Source organism: Limulus polyphemus, unplaced genomic scaffold (genome assembly GCF_000517525.1).
Source record: "Limulus polyphemus unplaced genomic scaffold, Limulus_polyphemus-2.1.2 Scaffold1002, whole genome shotgun sequence".
NCBI classification, from domain to species: domain Eukaryota; kingdom Metazoa; phylum Arthropoda; class Merostomata; order Xiphosura; family Limulidae; genus Limulus; species Limulus polyphemus.
Genome location: NW_013666612.1, coordinates 276,954 through 293,117, shown reverse-complemented (window position 1 = coordinate 293,117; position 16,164 = coordinate 276,954). Strand labels below are relative to the sequence as shown.

Sequence of the window (16,164 nt, the reverse complement as noted above, 5' to 3'; positions counted from 1 at the left end):
CAGAGTTTATAGTTACAGTATATTTATCTATAGAACACTAAGTCTGACAACTTATATACCGACTGAGATAATTCAGAGTTTATAGTTACAGTATATTTATCTATAGAACACTAAGTCTGACAACTTATATACCGACTGAGATAATTCAGAGTTTATAGTTACAGTATATTTATCTATAGAACACTAAGTCTGACAACTTATATACCGACTGAGATAATTCAGAGTTTTTACTTACAGTATATTTTAAGTTGTCAGACTTAGTGTTCTATAGATATATTTAAAATGTTTGCTGCTCAAGGATTATACGCATTTTCAAATGGAAAAGTAAATTAGTACACTTCAGGAGAGCGTTTGTTTGTTTGTAATTAAGCACAAAGCTACGAAATGGGCTATCTGTGCTCTGCCCACCACGGGTATCGAAACCAGGATTCTAGCGTTGTAAGTCTGCAGACATACCGCTGTGCCACTGGGGGCATATAGAAAGGAAAGGAGTAAGTAGAAAATAGCCAACATTTCAAATTTGAATACACCTGCTTTCCAGTTCGCACGTAAAGAGTATTTGAATATACAATTAAATACTGTAAACAATCTTAATAGTAAACGCTGTATCGAAAACCCAAAATAAACATAAAATTTCTGATTAGATTTAACCTAACTCCACGCTGTTTGTAATGAAAAATGATAAGCAGAAAAATTACATTAAATGTTCTATAAGTAATCGTTCACTGATCGCAACAAAGCAACAAACGAATTAAAGCTACTTATAATACACTTTAAAATCCAGAAGAATGCATTTTTATATAACTTTTAGGTTGTTTTGTCAACCCTGCTTAAATACGTGAAACACCACCCTGTTATTCACGTGTACACTGCATGCATGACTCACCCCATAATAGCGTGAACTTAATAAATTCAGCCTTAACGCACGTGACTAGAAAAATACACACCCCTCGTAACTTCTAATCGTCGTGAGGTTGAGTGTCTTTATATGTTCAAGAAGCAAATTCTTTATTATTTTTACTTTTATTTCATATTAAATCTTTCTAGTAAGTATGTTATATGACGGATTAAGCGAAATTCATCTGTAGAAGTAAATAGTTCAGTAAATAAGCTTTGATAAAAATGCCCGTTACCGACTAACGACAAGCAACTAGTTAGCTTACAAATGCCTTTTACTATTACTTTACTTAATGAGACATATCTGTTCACAAAATACTTCATGACCGAAAAGCAGTTACAAGATTATAATTTAGAAGCCATATAAAATCAGTATTGGTATTTTCAACTTAAACGGTACCTTATACGCACATCAGCTAAGCTAACAAATCAGAAGTCCCTAGGTTTTAATAGTCAGTCGATAATTACAACATTATCTTTCATCTATAACCCTCTGGTAGTACGTTAATGATATTGAGGTAAATATTATCTCTATAATGCGGCTATAATTAAGACAGCTATTTCGATTGATTTAAATCAATTATTACATAGATATATTTATTAATTTCATTTTTGCTTTCGCCTCCAGACTTTCTGAATAATATTGATAAGTAGCATAAAATACCCACGTTCCGATGAGGGATTCTAAGGTTCCCTCATGATTTACAAAGGCCTCAATGTACCAGTCAAGTGTCTCCATTATCTTAATTACTTCGATCTATAGATACCCCAATGCGCCAATTCTTTAACTGATTTGTCTGTTGCCATTATTCCCGAACTTAATTCAATTCAACTCTTTTTAAAAGCAAATAGTTTTAATTTGGCTTCTCGGATTTTTTTCCTGTGTTTTTATTTGAATTATTTTCGTTCTCCGAATTCTCCAGTATTCTCTGATTCATATTTTTTCCCGTTGTTTGTTGTCGTTTCCCAAACTTAGTTCATTTCAACTTTTTTTTCATTGTCCGATATGTACTTTTCTTTCCATGTTTCTGTTGAAAATTGAGAATTTGGCAGAAAACCTCCACATGTTCTTCATTCAGTAAGTTAGAATTAGAAAAAAATATGATACTTTTCTATAGATCTTCAGGAAGCAGAATTATGGAGTTTAAGGACTATAGGGAAAAAAATGGCCAATTTTTTAAAGTCAAGTCTAAAAAAATAATAAACAGGTGCACACTCTCAGAATCCCCTTAGTGTGCCTGCAAAGGTTTCAGGTCTCTAGGATCTTTCCTCTTGGAGCTATGGCAGTCACACAAACACACACACACACACACACACAGGCTCTTTTATTATTACATATATATCCACTATGTATTCTTTATGGTGTGAAATAAAATTTTGATATGTCAGTTAACTGAAAAAGAATCTGCATACTTGTTTAATGTATTTATTTTTGTACCCTCCAACAGCAACAAAAGCCATATGTAAACTTTAGTTTAGTTTTATAACGTGTTTATGACGAAGGGTCATAATTGCCCAAAAGTAAAAACCATTCTGAGGAGCGACTTTATCAAAGATATATATATATATATACATAAGAGAGACATATAAACTTTCAATGTAGTCCGTTTATAGAGTATATATGTATATATAAGAGAGACATGTAAACTTTTTAATCTAAATAATGTAGTCCATTTTATAGAGTTCCTAGCATTAAATATTGTCGTTGTTTAAAGTTACATTCATAAAAAGTTCAACATAAATCAGAAATATCTTATCGCTTCAACACTCAAGTTTCACTAAACAAAATTATTCATGATAACAGCAAGAACAAAAAAGAGAGTGAAAGAGAAATCCACACGAACTTCTAACCAGTAAAATATTTACGTTGCCTAACACTTGGGTTCAAAATTACTAATTTTTTCACTACGCCAACTCCAAACTCAAACAAAATTTGGAAAACAACGTACACACATCCTTGGTGTATATTTTGCCCCCCACCCCCAGTGCCTCAGCGGAAAGTTTATGGATTTCTAATGCTAAAACTCGGGGTTTGTTACTCGCACTAAGTACAACGTATGTAGCCCATTGTGTAATTTTACGCTTTAGCACAAACAAACAATTTATGTTAGAAGTACAATAGCTTGAGTAGAGTCATGGTTGCAACAGAGCGAAACACGTAACTTGCAAAAACTAAACTCAATAGCTTCCCCTTACGTGATTGCGTGTTTTCTTGTTTTTACTGATAAATTGTAGTGATATTACATTATAATTAACACTGTATTCAAAATTTAATCGAACAATAAGTAGTATTATCTTATATACGTGTCATTAATAAAATTGGTTTTATAACTGATGTTGTCACTATAACACATTATTATATATTTTGACCCACATGTCAAGCGTAAAAATTCGCTAAGAAAATTGTCAAGGTGATTAAAAGATTTTCTGAAGCACATATTCGGGATTATTATGCATTTTAAACATACATTCACATGTATATATATATATATATATATATGTGTGTGATTTTATCAAAACAAAAAATTAACATTTTGTGTTTCATAAAAGAAACAGGTATATGTGATGGATTGTTAACGACCTAGTCCATAGTTAATGAGTCAGCCTAAAGTATTCTGAAAGCATGCGTGCGAAATATTTTGTGACAAAGGATATTTAATCAGATAACTATGTATTTTTCATTAGATCACCATATTGTCCGCTTTAATAGCTGTTCTATGTATTTCATTCTGAATCGAACGTACTACAGCGATTAGCGTGCGGGACTATGGATATATGCGGCGCCAAAGTCTACGTTTCGTTATTCAAATTTTACAAACATGGGTGCGTTATAATGGTGACGGTCAAATCCTACTTTTGTGGTCTGACAAGGGTATCCCAAGAGATGGCGGTGGGTATTGTTGACTAGCTGTCTTCCTTTTAATCTATCAGTTCAAAATTAGGGAAAACTAGCGCAAATAGCCCTTGAGTAACATTGAGGGAGTATACAAAAATAAAGTTTCTGTGTGTATATATATATATATATATGCTCTCCTAAGAATGATCTGATTTAGTTTTATGCAAATATCAACCAGGAAACCCAGCATATATCTGCTAATGTATTTGAAGTGATTCGAAATGTGTCTTTTTCGCACGTAAACATAAATGCAAGAAAGGTTTGTTACAAGCTAACTGTTAATACAAGGAAGAAAAACAATATTTACAGCTTTCTGTGTAAAACCAAATATTTATTCAGATTAGTAGCAAAATTTAAATATAAACAACATAACTATTCAGATTAGTAGCTGGATTTAAATATAAACAATATAACTATTTAGATTAGTAGCAGGATTTAAATATAAACAATATAAATATTGTTTATATTTATATTTAAATCCAACTACTAATCTGAATACAAACAATATAAATATTTAGATTAGTAGCAGGATTTCAATATAAACAACGTAGCTATTCAGATTAGTAACAGGAGTTAAATATAAGCACCATAACTATTCAGATTAGTAGCAGGATTTAAATATAAACTCATCAAGTTTAAATGATAATTCTTATCATTAACAAGTTTAAGCACATTTACAGGTTTTTTTGTTTCTTTGTTGTTAAGCGCAAAGCTACACAATGGGCTATCTGTGCTCTGCCCTCCAGGGGTACCTAAAGCCGATTTTTAGCGTTATAAGCCCTCTGATTTTCCGCTGAGCCACCAGGGGGAGAGATCATTTAGAGCTTTAGTCGCCTTACTTATACTTATTTCTCGTCAAAATCTTATATAAACGAAAATCTGCATATTCACCCATCTTTTCCTCATAATTAGGTTTTTGTTCCATGACCCACATATCCTCACTCTCTCTACTTCTAAACACATGGACCATTAAGAAAAATACAATTGTTCTTAGCTCTTGTCACGAGTAAACACCCACATATTAAGTACAGCGTAAAAGCTGGGAGTGGGAACATACATACACAAGAACCGTGACTGTCATCAGTCTCGCTTTCTGGAAAGAACCCAATTTACAACACGTGATGTCCTGATAACACGTAAAATACCTGGGAAATTCTGACGTAGCCAATCCATGCATAAACCGTCTTAACACAATCTCCGAATTAAACCAGGCAACACATGCATCCTTTCTAAAGAATGTAGATAAAATGTGCTAAGTAGGAGAGGTCACTCGAGGTCAGTAAATACTGGGGATATCTTCAACTGTGAGCAGTACAATGAGAAACCTTATATAAACCTCAGTTAATTCACAATTATGGGGCGTATTTTTAAGTTTCCATCTAAACATGAGGGATGAAGGCAAGTAGAATGTATTCTTAAAGATAAAATCATTCTCACCGCATGCTATAGCAAACAACCACAATATATCAGGCTATTATTTTTAAAGTTCAAATAATGAGTATTCTCTGATGACACTTTTCTACTATTTTTATTCAGATAAGAAACAGACCTTTGTAGTTGAAGGTGTACATTTAGACATTCTCATTTGTAAATATCTCATGCTTGAAACAAGGTCCAGTAATCTATTAGGAGCCAGTTTTTTTCTTTAAATAAACAAAAAGACATCGATTGAAGAGCAGAAAATGTAACGATACGAGTTCTTTCTTCTTATATAAGGAGATTTTCGAAACGCTTGAAAGTTAAAATGTTATTTCTTAACTCAAATTTAAGTTGGATTATCGAATATATACTTTATTTGTTGATTATCATTGTTGTTTAGATTGCATCTCTATCCAATAACTTAGACAATAATCTTATTTACAAGCCTGATGATGACAAAACCTTGTCGAAACGTTGTACATTTACTGTTATGTTAAACTTATATTAAAGTTTTTCTTCATTATCCATTCAAGCCGTCTCCAACCATTATTAGTCTCAAAGTGAATTCCTCGTCATCGAACATAACAATATTTAATATGGAACTACTATCATCGCAGTATATAGTCTGTACAGTTTCACGGTAACAGGCATTCATTTAAGATTTTTGTATAAACTAAACACGTCGGGAATATGCTATGTTAATATTTCTATACCATATCTTTAAAATTGTAGACTTATTAAGATATTTCTCAGTAAAACATAAAGAAAAATATTTATTTAGCAATGTATTTTCGTAAATAAGAAGAACAAATATGCTTAACAAAAAAAGCTTATAATAAAGAACTACTCATACATAATTTTTCAACAAATTTCTGTTCATTGTGTTTTTATGTCCTTTATTACAAGAATTAATGTATGTTAACGTGTAGAGGATTCAGACCTATCCGAGTCGATGAATTAGGTGTTGCGAAGAATTTCCGAAACCTTTACAGAAATAAATACTAATTTTAAACACAAGATATATTCCTTAAACACGTTCATGTTAGAGAAAACACGTAAGCTCTTCATTTAGCTCACATGTGTGAAATCTATAACAGAAGAACTTTCTGAATAAGCTTCAGCTTCTCTTGGGCAACTGACAGTAAATCCCATAACCAAGAACACTTCTTCAGCGAAACTTCATTTTACCAACTGAACATGTGAAACATTTTTTTGGTATAGAATTTATTTTAGGCTGCCCAAAAAAAGCCGGAGTTTGTTTCAGAAGTGTATGCAAATACTTGAGTTCCTTCTTTATACTGAGACACAAGAATCATTTCTAAGAAGTTTGATATTTTCAAGGTAACTAAAGAGACAGTCTTCTAAAAAGATTTTGTCATTATTTTATTAACATTAAATTACTTTCATCTGGAGAAGATAATTGTCTACAAGACCATATTTCTGCTTCGTTGAATATGAAGCTTATTCCTAATATTGTAAAATAACATTACTTTCTAAACTGTAAAATTCGACTTGTCGCCTGCTAACATGAAAGGATAGATTATTCTAAGACTATGAAAATTGACATTATTTTTTAAGCTGCAATAACCATTCGGTTGCCAAGTTAAGCTAGAAGATTATTTCTAAAGCTGTAAAGAGGCATTAATTTTTAACCTGAAAATCATGTGTCTATCCGAACTGAATGTTATTTCTTATACCGTTTAGCTCGTCCTTTGTCTGTAAACAGTATACCTACCTGAACCTGGAGATTAATTACAAGGCTAGTGAGATACTATGTAGCCGCTACCTACCTGAACCTGGAGACTGATGATAGAGCTAGTCAGATACTATGCAATCGATACCTATCTGAACCTGGAGACTGATGATAGAGCTAGTCAGATACTATGCAATCGATACCTATCTGAACCTGGAGACTGATGATAGGGCTAGTCAGATACTATGCAATCGATACCTATCTGAACCTGGAGACTGATGATAGGGCTAGTCAGATACTATGCAATCGATACCTATCTGAACCTGGAGACTGATGATAGGGCTATTGAGATACTATGCAGCCGCTACCTACTTGAATCTGGAGATTGATGACAGGGCTATTGAGATACTATGCAGCCGCTACCTACTTGAATCTGGAGATTGATGACAGGGCTAATGAGATTTTCTAGATCAATTTCTTTGACCAGGAAGAGTTCTCCAGTTTGTTCGTGAATATAAAATAGTTCTTCATCGTTCCCTATCGCACAAAAAAACAACAACAAACAAACTGGAAATAACATAGTATTTGTTGTATAACAAACATAAATAATAACATAGTATTTGTTGTATAACAAACATAAATAATAACATAGTATTTATTGTAAAATTAACATAAATAATAACATAGAATTTGTTGTATAACAAACATAAATAATAACATAGTATTTGTTGTATAACAAACATAAATAATAACATAGTATTTGTTGTATAACAAACATAAATAATAACATAGTATTTGTTGTATAACAAACATAAATAATAACATAGTATTTGTTGTATAACAAACATAAATAATAACATAGTATTTGTTGTATAACAAACATAAATAATTTGCTTTAAAATCTTATATTGAATAAGCTTAATTTGATTATTTTTTTCGTTTTCATAATTGAGGATGAGCTTGAGTTTATTCGTGTACTTATTATATTGAAATTTCTAACATTTAGATTTACAGTTAGAGTTTCGGTAGTTAAATCTAATTGGGCAAATATCGTTGTAATTTGTTTATACGTCTTTTTGTTAAATAATGTTTTTTCAAGATGTTAACATTTTGGATAACATTAACTACCTTAATAGATCTATCGATATAAATCTGTATCTATTGTATGTCTTTGTACCTAATTCGTATGGTTTAGATGGATCTTTACTGATATAGATATGGAGGTTTATTAGATCCATGCGAGGTACATACAAATTTTCAGTTTTGCATTTTGCGTTTTTTACCACAACCTCACCTCCTGTCGATGGATCTTCACCAAATTTCGTATGAAGGATTGCTGGGTCCATGCGAAGATACGTGAAAATTTGTTATTTCATATTTTGTGTTTTTCAGTTATTATTGTCGTTTTTGACAATTACATATAAGGGAAGCAGCATTTCATATTCTAAGGTAACATTTCATTAATCATGAACTTACATAACTTCCGTCAGGGGACGGGTACTCTGAGCTAGTACGGTAATATGTACGTCATTTAGTTAGTACTCTCGTTGGGCCGTGTCTCCGTTAATATTATTGGAGAGAGGAAGGATAAATATATTTCTATTTCTTATGCAGTCGTCAAATTATATCAACATTTAGTGTCTAAAAACGTACATCAAAATTGATCACGATATACTGATGCCTTTTTTATTTCAGTAAACAGGCCTATTTCAGATATTGCAGTGTCAGATATATATATATATCACCAATTATCTTTAAAAAGGCTTGTTTGCACTTATGAGCTAACTTCCTTCACGTAACTTACATGTTTACAGAAGAATAGAGAAATAAACACTGTGTCTAATAGGGAATATTCCATTGTATGCTATTTATTTTTTATAAAATTGATCACTGATGGGGAATACCTGAGATGTAAGGTATTAAGCTCAAAGTTCAACCTGAATATAAAATATAATAATTTAAACTCTAACTAATATGCAAGAAAAAACATTTCATTTTTGTAAAAATATCTTTACAGACATCGTCTGCACGAACAGTGAGAACAAAAGTTAACAAAGATCGGGTTTTAATGAAACAATAAACCTCAGCATAAATTTGATTTCTGCGTTTTTGTTTTCTTTTCCAAAACAGAATAAATCTAAATGTAATATCTTAGCGTAACTCATTAAATTCTAAGATTAAGGACTTCAGAATATGAAAAATTAATGTTCGTAATAGTTCTATTTTTCTCAGTAGGAAAATTCACTGTAAAAGTAACCTGCGTCGTTAATAGATCTGAATTATAAAGTTGGATTTATCTCAACCGGTGTATACATTGCCAGGTTTAACGTTTTGCAGATAAATATACTGCAACTATAAACTCTGAATTATCTCAGTCGGTATACAAGTTGTCAGACTTAGTGTTCTATAGATAATTATACTGCAACTATAAACTCTGAATTATCTCAGTCGGTATATGGATCACTTACTATATAACCTTTGACTTTAGACATTGTGGATACTCTGTCCTTACTCGTGTTATAAAGCTATTTACTAACTTTATCTATTGATTTATTTCAAACTTTAGAAGACTAAACATTATATATATATAGATACTTCTACACTTACGTAAAAGGAAACGACTAAGAAATACTAAACTATATAACTCACTGAGTTGGGGAAGACTCGATCTTGCAAACATTTAACCCTAGTAACATAAAGTTTGTTTGTTTTTTGAATTTCGCGCAAAGCTACACGAGGGCTATCTGCACTAGCCGTCCCTAATTTAGCAGTGTAAGACCAAAGGGAAGGCAGCTAGTCATCACCACCCACCACCAACTCTTAGGCTACTCTTTTACCAACGAATAGTGGGATTGACCGTCACATTATAACGCCCCCACGGCTGAAAGGGCGAGCATGTTTGGTGTGACGGGGATTCGAACCCGCGACCCTCAGATTGCGAGTCGAGCGCCTTAACCACCTGGCCATGCCGGGCCAGTAACGTAAAGAGTAAGTTAAGTTATCTCGTCCTCAAGAATGTTACCTGACAAACAATTTACTAAATTTAACTTAGCAGTAAAAGCAATTTTATTAGTGCCATAAAGAATACATTTTATTGGAGAATTTACTCGCTTAACCTTTTGATTACCAACATAATTACATTAGATGCCCACAGTATTTACATTAGGTCACCTTTCAACTAATATGGGTACATACTTATTCTGCTTTATAATAAGTAATTAGAAATTAATCATTGGATCATTTTCTTTAACTATCATAAATATATTACTTGCAACAATCAAGAAAGTAAAACTAAATCATGTTGATCACCTACGTCCTTTTGATGAGTCGATAACACAGAGGTTTGGGTAAGGTATACTAAAACGATTTTGAGTATGTAAATCAGCAAGTCACGTTAAAACCATAGCCATTATAATGCTTCGGTAGAACAGAATGTATTAGAACTACATTTTTAATTTGTTTGACCTTTCTTATATAGTGTGATACCATCAAAAACCGATCACTTTGGGAAGAGTATATAACAGACTAATCTGATGCAAAATATTCATTCACTCAGAGCATAAATATCTGTTAATATCGGGGAACTAGAATTTCCAAACGAGAATATTCATTGTTCTTAATGGCATTAAAAACTAAAAAATATGGATCTACTTGGGCTACCTGTAGCAACCTGAAAGACACCTGCAACAAGATGTTCAACAGCCGTGGTAAGCAAAGTGCGGCGTCTTGTTACAGGTGATAATCCATGAACACAAAGATCAGTGACACAAGCGATCTACGAGCCCCAGCCAACAATATTCGGTATAATCCAGAAGGATCTTCTTCTGGAAACGAAGCCAACAGGGTAGAATTCACGAAGATAAGGCTTCCAGTCATACATCCCGTTTACCTGTCACATACATTAAGCAGCTGGTGAATAAAATAAACATCCATGTATTCCATAAGTAGAAATGCCAGTCAAGTCGTTGGATCCAGTACTTTTGAATTTCGGTGTAAGTGTCGTCCTTGTTCTCTAGATGGATTATGGAAAGCATTAGGGAGAGGTGGTTTGCTTTGGACATGATAGATTTACGATGGAGCCTTTTGCAATGGAAACTACGCCTCAGGGCTATTGTCAATATGCACAGTCGTCAGATAGAGCATGGCCAAACGTGGCGACATGGATTATAAGAACGTGGTGAGGTTATAAAATTATTTAAATATAACGTATTCAACCTCTGTAGAAAGGTTAAGTATAAACTTGCATTTATGTTTCTAAACGTTTTAGAAGTAACCATTGAATATCGCAGTCTCTGATGCTAAATACAGATACAAAACAGAAAGAAATTACGTACCAAATACTGTTTCGCTCTCATCGTTTAGACACCTGACGCACATTAACTTATACAAGATAGCATAAAGTCTGGGACCAAAAGTAGGATAAAATATAATAACTAAAAATAAACTCTGCACTAAGTTAAACAGCAATTTTACAGGAATTATTTTAACTAAGAGTTTGTATCTCATTTTATTACTTTATAGTTGTGTTTTTAAAAACATGTACAGAACTTATATAAAGGACTCTGCCTCGAAGGTGGTGGTTTGTTTTATCTTACATGCTTGATTGCTAGAGAGCATTGGTTTCCATTCGTTCGTAAAAATAACATTTTTAGGAAAACTGTACTGCCTATCGATAGATGGCGCATCCTGCCCTTATACCTTGTGAGGCAGAAAAAAAATATATATTCGATGTGTGTAAATATTTTACGATCCATTTCTCTCTCAATTATATCATTAAGGTAAAGTAACAAACAAGTAAAGCGTTATTTTTATTCACTGGCGAAAATTCCGAAAAACTACAAAGGAAAAGTGAGGGCATTTATCTTTTTATTTGTCATAGAAAGTAGAGTAGTCAAAAACAAGTTTATCATTACGGACAGAAAAGAACTGAGAGAGAAAGAACGTAGCATAATAAATGCAATTTTTTAAAATCTTAATTGACAAATCACTTAACAGAATATTAATTCATCAAAACAAAAACCTTCTGAAAATTATTAGATATATTTTTTCTTGTTATTTCAGAAAGTTTACCGAGAAAGTCATTAGTGTGAAAATGATCAAGAAGTGCTGATGTGACAATTATATCTTGTATGTTAAGATTATGACAATGACCAAGAATTGTTAATTTGAGTGTTATTACTTTCATTGTTAGGTGCATGACGATGACCACGAATTGTTAATTTGAGTGTTAAAGCCTCCATGATTAATGTGTGTGACAGTGACCAAGCATTGTTAGTGTGGGTCTTGTAACTTCCAAGATTGGATTTATGACAATCGTCAAGAGATGCTGGTGTTGGTGTTATTAACTTTCATTATTATGTGTATTAAAATGATCAAGAGAATTGTAGCTTCCATGATTAGGTGTATGACAATGACCAAGCTTTGTGGGTGCTATAGCTTCAATGGTTAGGTGTAAGAAAATATTCAAGAATTGTTCGTGTGGATATTTTAACTTCCATGATTATTGGTATGACAATAAGAAATAATTGTTAGAATGTGATATAATTTCAGAAATTATCAGTATGGCAACGATTAGGTGTTGCTGGTGTGTTATACGTTTCATGGTTAAGTGCATGACAATGGTTAAGAGATGCTTTACCATCCGTTAATAGGCGTACTATAATGACAAAGCATTGCTTGTGTGAGGGTCATAACTTTTATTATTAAGTGTATAACCATTGTCAAGATTTGCTGGTATGAGAATATCTTCCGTGTTGAGGTATATGAAATGGCCGAGAGTTGTTTGTGAATGTTGTAGCTTTCGTGGTTAGGTGTGAAATAATGATCAATACCTGTTCGTGTGAGGGTTAAAAATTTCATGGTTAAGTGCATAACAATGATCAAGACCTTCTGGTGTGAGTGTTATATTTTCCATGACTAGCTGTATGACAATGATCGAGAAATGTTTGTGTGACAATTATATATTCCATATTTAGGTGTCTGACAATGACCAAGGGTTACTGGTGTGAATGTTATGTCTTTCATTATTAGGTGTAAAACAATTCTCCTTGTGTGAGAATTATATCTTCTATGTTTAGCTATATGCCAATAACCAAGGATTGGTGGTGTGAGCGTTATAAATGTCATTAATAGGTGTATGATAATATGAAGATTTGTTCGTGTGAGAATTATGTCTTCCGTGTCTAATTGTTAAACAATGGTCGAGAATTACTGGTGTATATGTCATTACTGTAATGTTTAAGTGTATGACAATGGCCAAAGATTGTTTGGTGAATATTATAACTTTCATTATTAGGCTTGTGAAAATGGCTGAGAACTACTGGTGTATATGTCATTACTGTAATGTTTAGGTGTATGACAATGGCTAAAGATTGTTGGTGAATATTATAACTTTCATTATTAGGTTTATAACAATGATCGTGATTTACTGGTGTTGATGTTATATCTTTTATATTTAGGTTAAGACAATAACTAAGAATTGTTACTGTGAGTGTTATAAATTCTATTCATAGGTATATAATAATGATTAAGAGTTCCTGGTTTCAGGAACTAAATTTAATTATTAGCTGTATAACAATGGTCAAGAGTTGCTGATGTGAGTGTTATTACTTCCAAGATTAGGTGTATGACAATGATCTAGAGATTCAGGTGTGAGAGTTAAAACGTCTAAGATTAGGTGTATGACAATGATCTAGAGATTCTGGTGTGAATTAAAACGTCCAAGATTAGGTGTATGACAATGATCTAGAGATTCGGGTGTGAGTTAAAACGTCTAAGATTAGGTGTATGACAATGATCTAGCGATTCTGGTGTGATAGTTAAAACGTCTAAGATTAGGTGTATGACAATGATCTAGAGATTCTGGTGTGAGAGTTAAAACGTCTAAGATTAGGTGTATGACAATGATCTAGAGATTCTGGTGTGAGAGTTAAAACATCCAAGATTAGGTGTATGACAATGATCTAGAGATTCTGGTGTGAGTTAAAACGTCCAAGATTAGGTGTATGACAATGATCTAGAGATTCTGGTGTGAGAGTTAAAACGTCCAAGATTAGGTGTGGGACAATGATATATGTTTGGTAGTGTGTCAGACGTGTGACAGCGATTAAGAATTGTTAACTTGAATTTTATAACTGTCAAGTCGGGTGTATAAAACAGATAAAGAATTATTGTTTTTTGTTCTTGTATGAAGGTTATCTTTTTTATGTAATATTGTGTGTATATCTATCTATGTATAAATATATGTGTATAGTTTCTTTATGTTTGAATCTTTAATGTTGCCTTTTTGGTACGTTAATTGAACCTTTTCTTCACGTACTGTGAATCACGAAAGTATTAGTGCAATACAGTTGTTATTTTAATAGTTTTTTTGCAACAACATTACAACAGGGTTATCTCCAAGAAGTTCAAGAAGAAAACCATAAAGCTAGTGACATGGAAGATTTGACGAAGTGTGTTTACATCAGCTTGTATCTTGTTCTTCAATAGGGACAAAAACGTAGAATAATAAAACTACAACATCGAATGACAGAGGTATGATTTTTGATGACAACGTTGATTCCCGGGTTTTGTTGGAAGCCGTCAGAACTCTAACTGTAAGATGATATTCGTGTGAGCAACACACGTTTGTTTTTCTCTAGGCCAGTAATAGTGTTTGATTTGGTATTCTTAAAACCAATATTATTGGTCTTAAAGGTTGGCTGGGGCAAAAAAATCAATATCGACTAATGCCAAAAATGAGATTAAAAACTGAATGGTCACTAAAGTCGAACGTTTGTATTTATTTACGAAATAATCTATCAGTTACAAAAGATGTAATACTTTTGAATTATTCTTGGACTTTGTAATACGTTGGAAATGGTATTATTTCTTACAATGACAATTTTTTTACTATACATTGCTTTTTGTAAAGAAATCGTTGGATTTGTTTAATTCTATTAATATTTTTTTTATTCGTGCTATTTCTTTTCACGTAAACTCAAATTACAGTTTCGTCATTTTATATATATTATCGGCTTACAGACTTTGTCAGTTCAACAATATTCTGTGCACTGAAACAACACCCTTTATAGAACAAGTAACACAACACAACTATTGTTAAATTCACACCTTCATGCTTTTATTTCATGCAAATATATCTTAGGTATGTTTGTACCTCTGGAAGTATATTTTAATTTCCAAGAAAGCATGTTTCTGAAACATTGCGCAAAAACAAATTAATGAAGAACGAACGGTGCTTTTGTGTAAATTTAATTTGAAACTAGTATTTATAAAAGAAATACTATACCAGATCTTTATCATGGGCGAGCACTGAACTACAGTGAACCCTGGCGGTAGATTCTCCACCACAGTAATATTGTAGGTGTCATATTCAAAGACAGGAATGTTGTCGTTGACGTCCAAAACAAACACCCTTACTTTGGCTAAAGCCTGGTGAGCAGGATTGTCTCTTTGAACAGCCTAAAATGAATAAAAGATTGGAAACTGTTAGTCATAAAGTAATATCACGTGACCTATTCAAAAACTCAGTCTAGGAAAACAAAACGAACTTATAATTACATCTTTAGCTAATCAGCCAGATTAGAGACCCTCATGGTTCAGTGAAGACAACCTGTCTATAGTAACCGCCACCTGAAGCATCAACCCTTAACGGAATAGCAAAATTGACTGTCTTCTGGTAACACGTCCATAGATGCAAGTACGAAGCATGTTTGGTAGCACTACGTCTCGAACTTGAGATATTTAGATTCTCAGTCCAATACTCTAAACACTAAGGTCATGTCCGGACCAAAATATATCCAAAAGTCTTTGTAAAAAGTAACAGTAAATATGGGAGCTGTGATAACTTTAACATTTTACGTGCGTTACTTGAGAGATAAGAGTAAGTAAAATCCAAAACTTTATGTTCTATTGGGTTCACAATACCCTCTTTCCGTAAATATCAAGAATATCTTTTAGAAAATTAGTTACAAGTTTTTGACAATCTATTAGTTTTGCTTAAAAATTACTTAGCAATCATCTTAGATTTTTTTCGGCATTGTAACAGAATTCTGCAAAAAAAATATAAATAAGTGCATATAACTCTATATATACATGTTCTAAACTCAAAACTTTTGTGTTGTTATTTAGCGCAAAGACTGTTTATATTCGCGTACAATTGCGTCTCACACATTATACAATGCTCTACCTGTTTCTCAGTAGGATTGAACCCGGATGTGGTTCTGAAGGTACATAGTTCTTGTTAGTTACCGCAGTAACC

The 16,164-nt window shown here is 32.7% G+C and overlaps 1 protein-coding gene across 1 annotated transcript in view; it reads right to left on the bottom strand.

The window, feature by feature from the left end:
- LOC106461637 (protocadherin Fat 4-like) overlaps nt 1-16,164 on the bottom strand; it is a gene marked incomplete at its 3' end in the record, with an annotated part of 101,360 nt that overhangs the window by 67,805 nt on the left and 17,391 nt on the right. Inside the window, exon 10 of the mRNA XM_013921475.1 lies at nt 7,333-7,442. Coding sequence (XP_013776929.1) covers nt 7,333-7,442 — 110 coding nt within the window. The remainder of the gene's footprint in view (nt 1-7,332; nt 7,443-16,164) is intronic.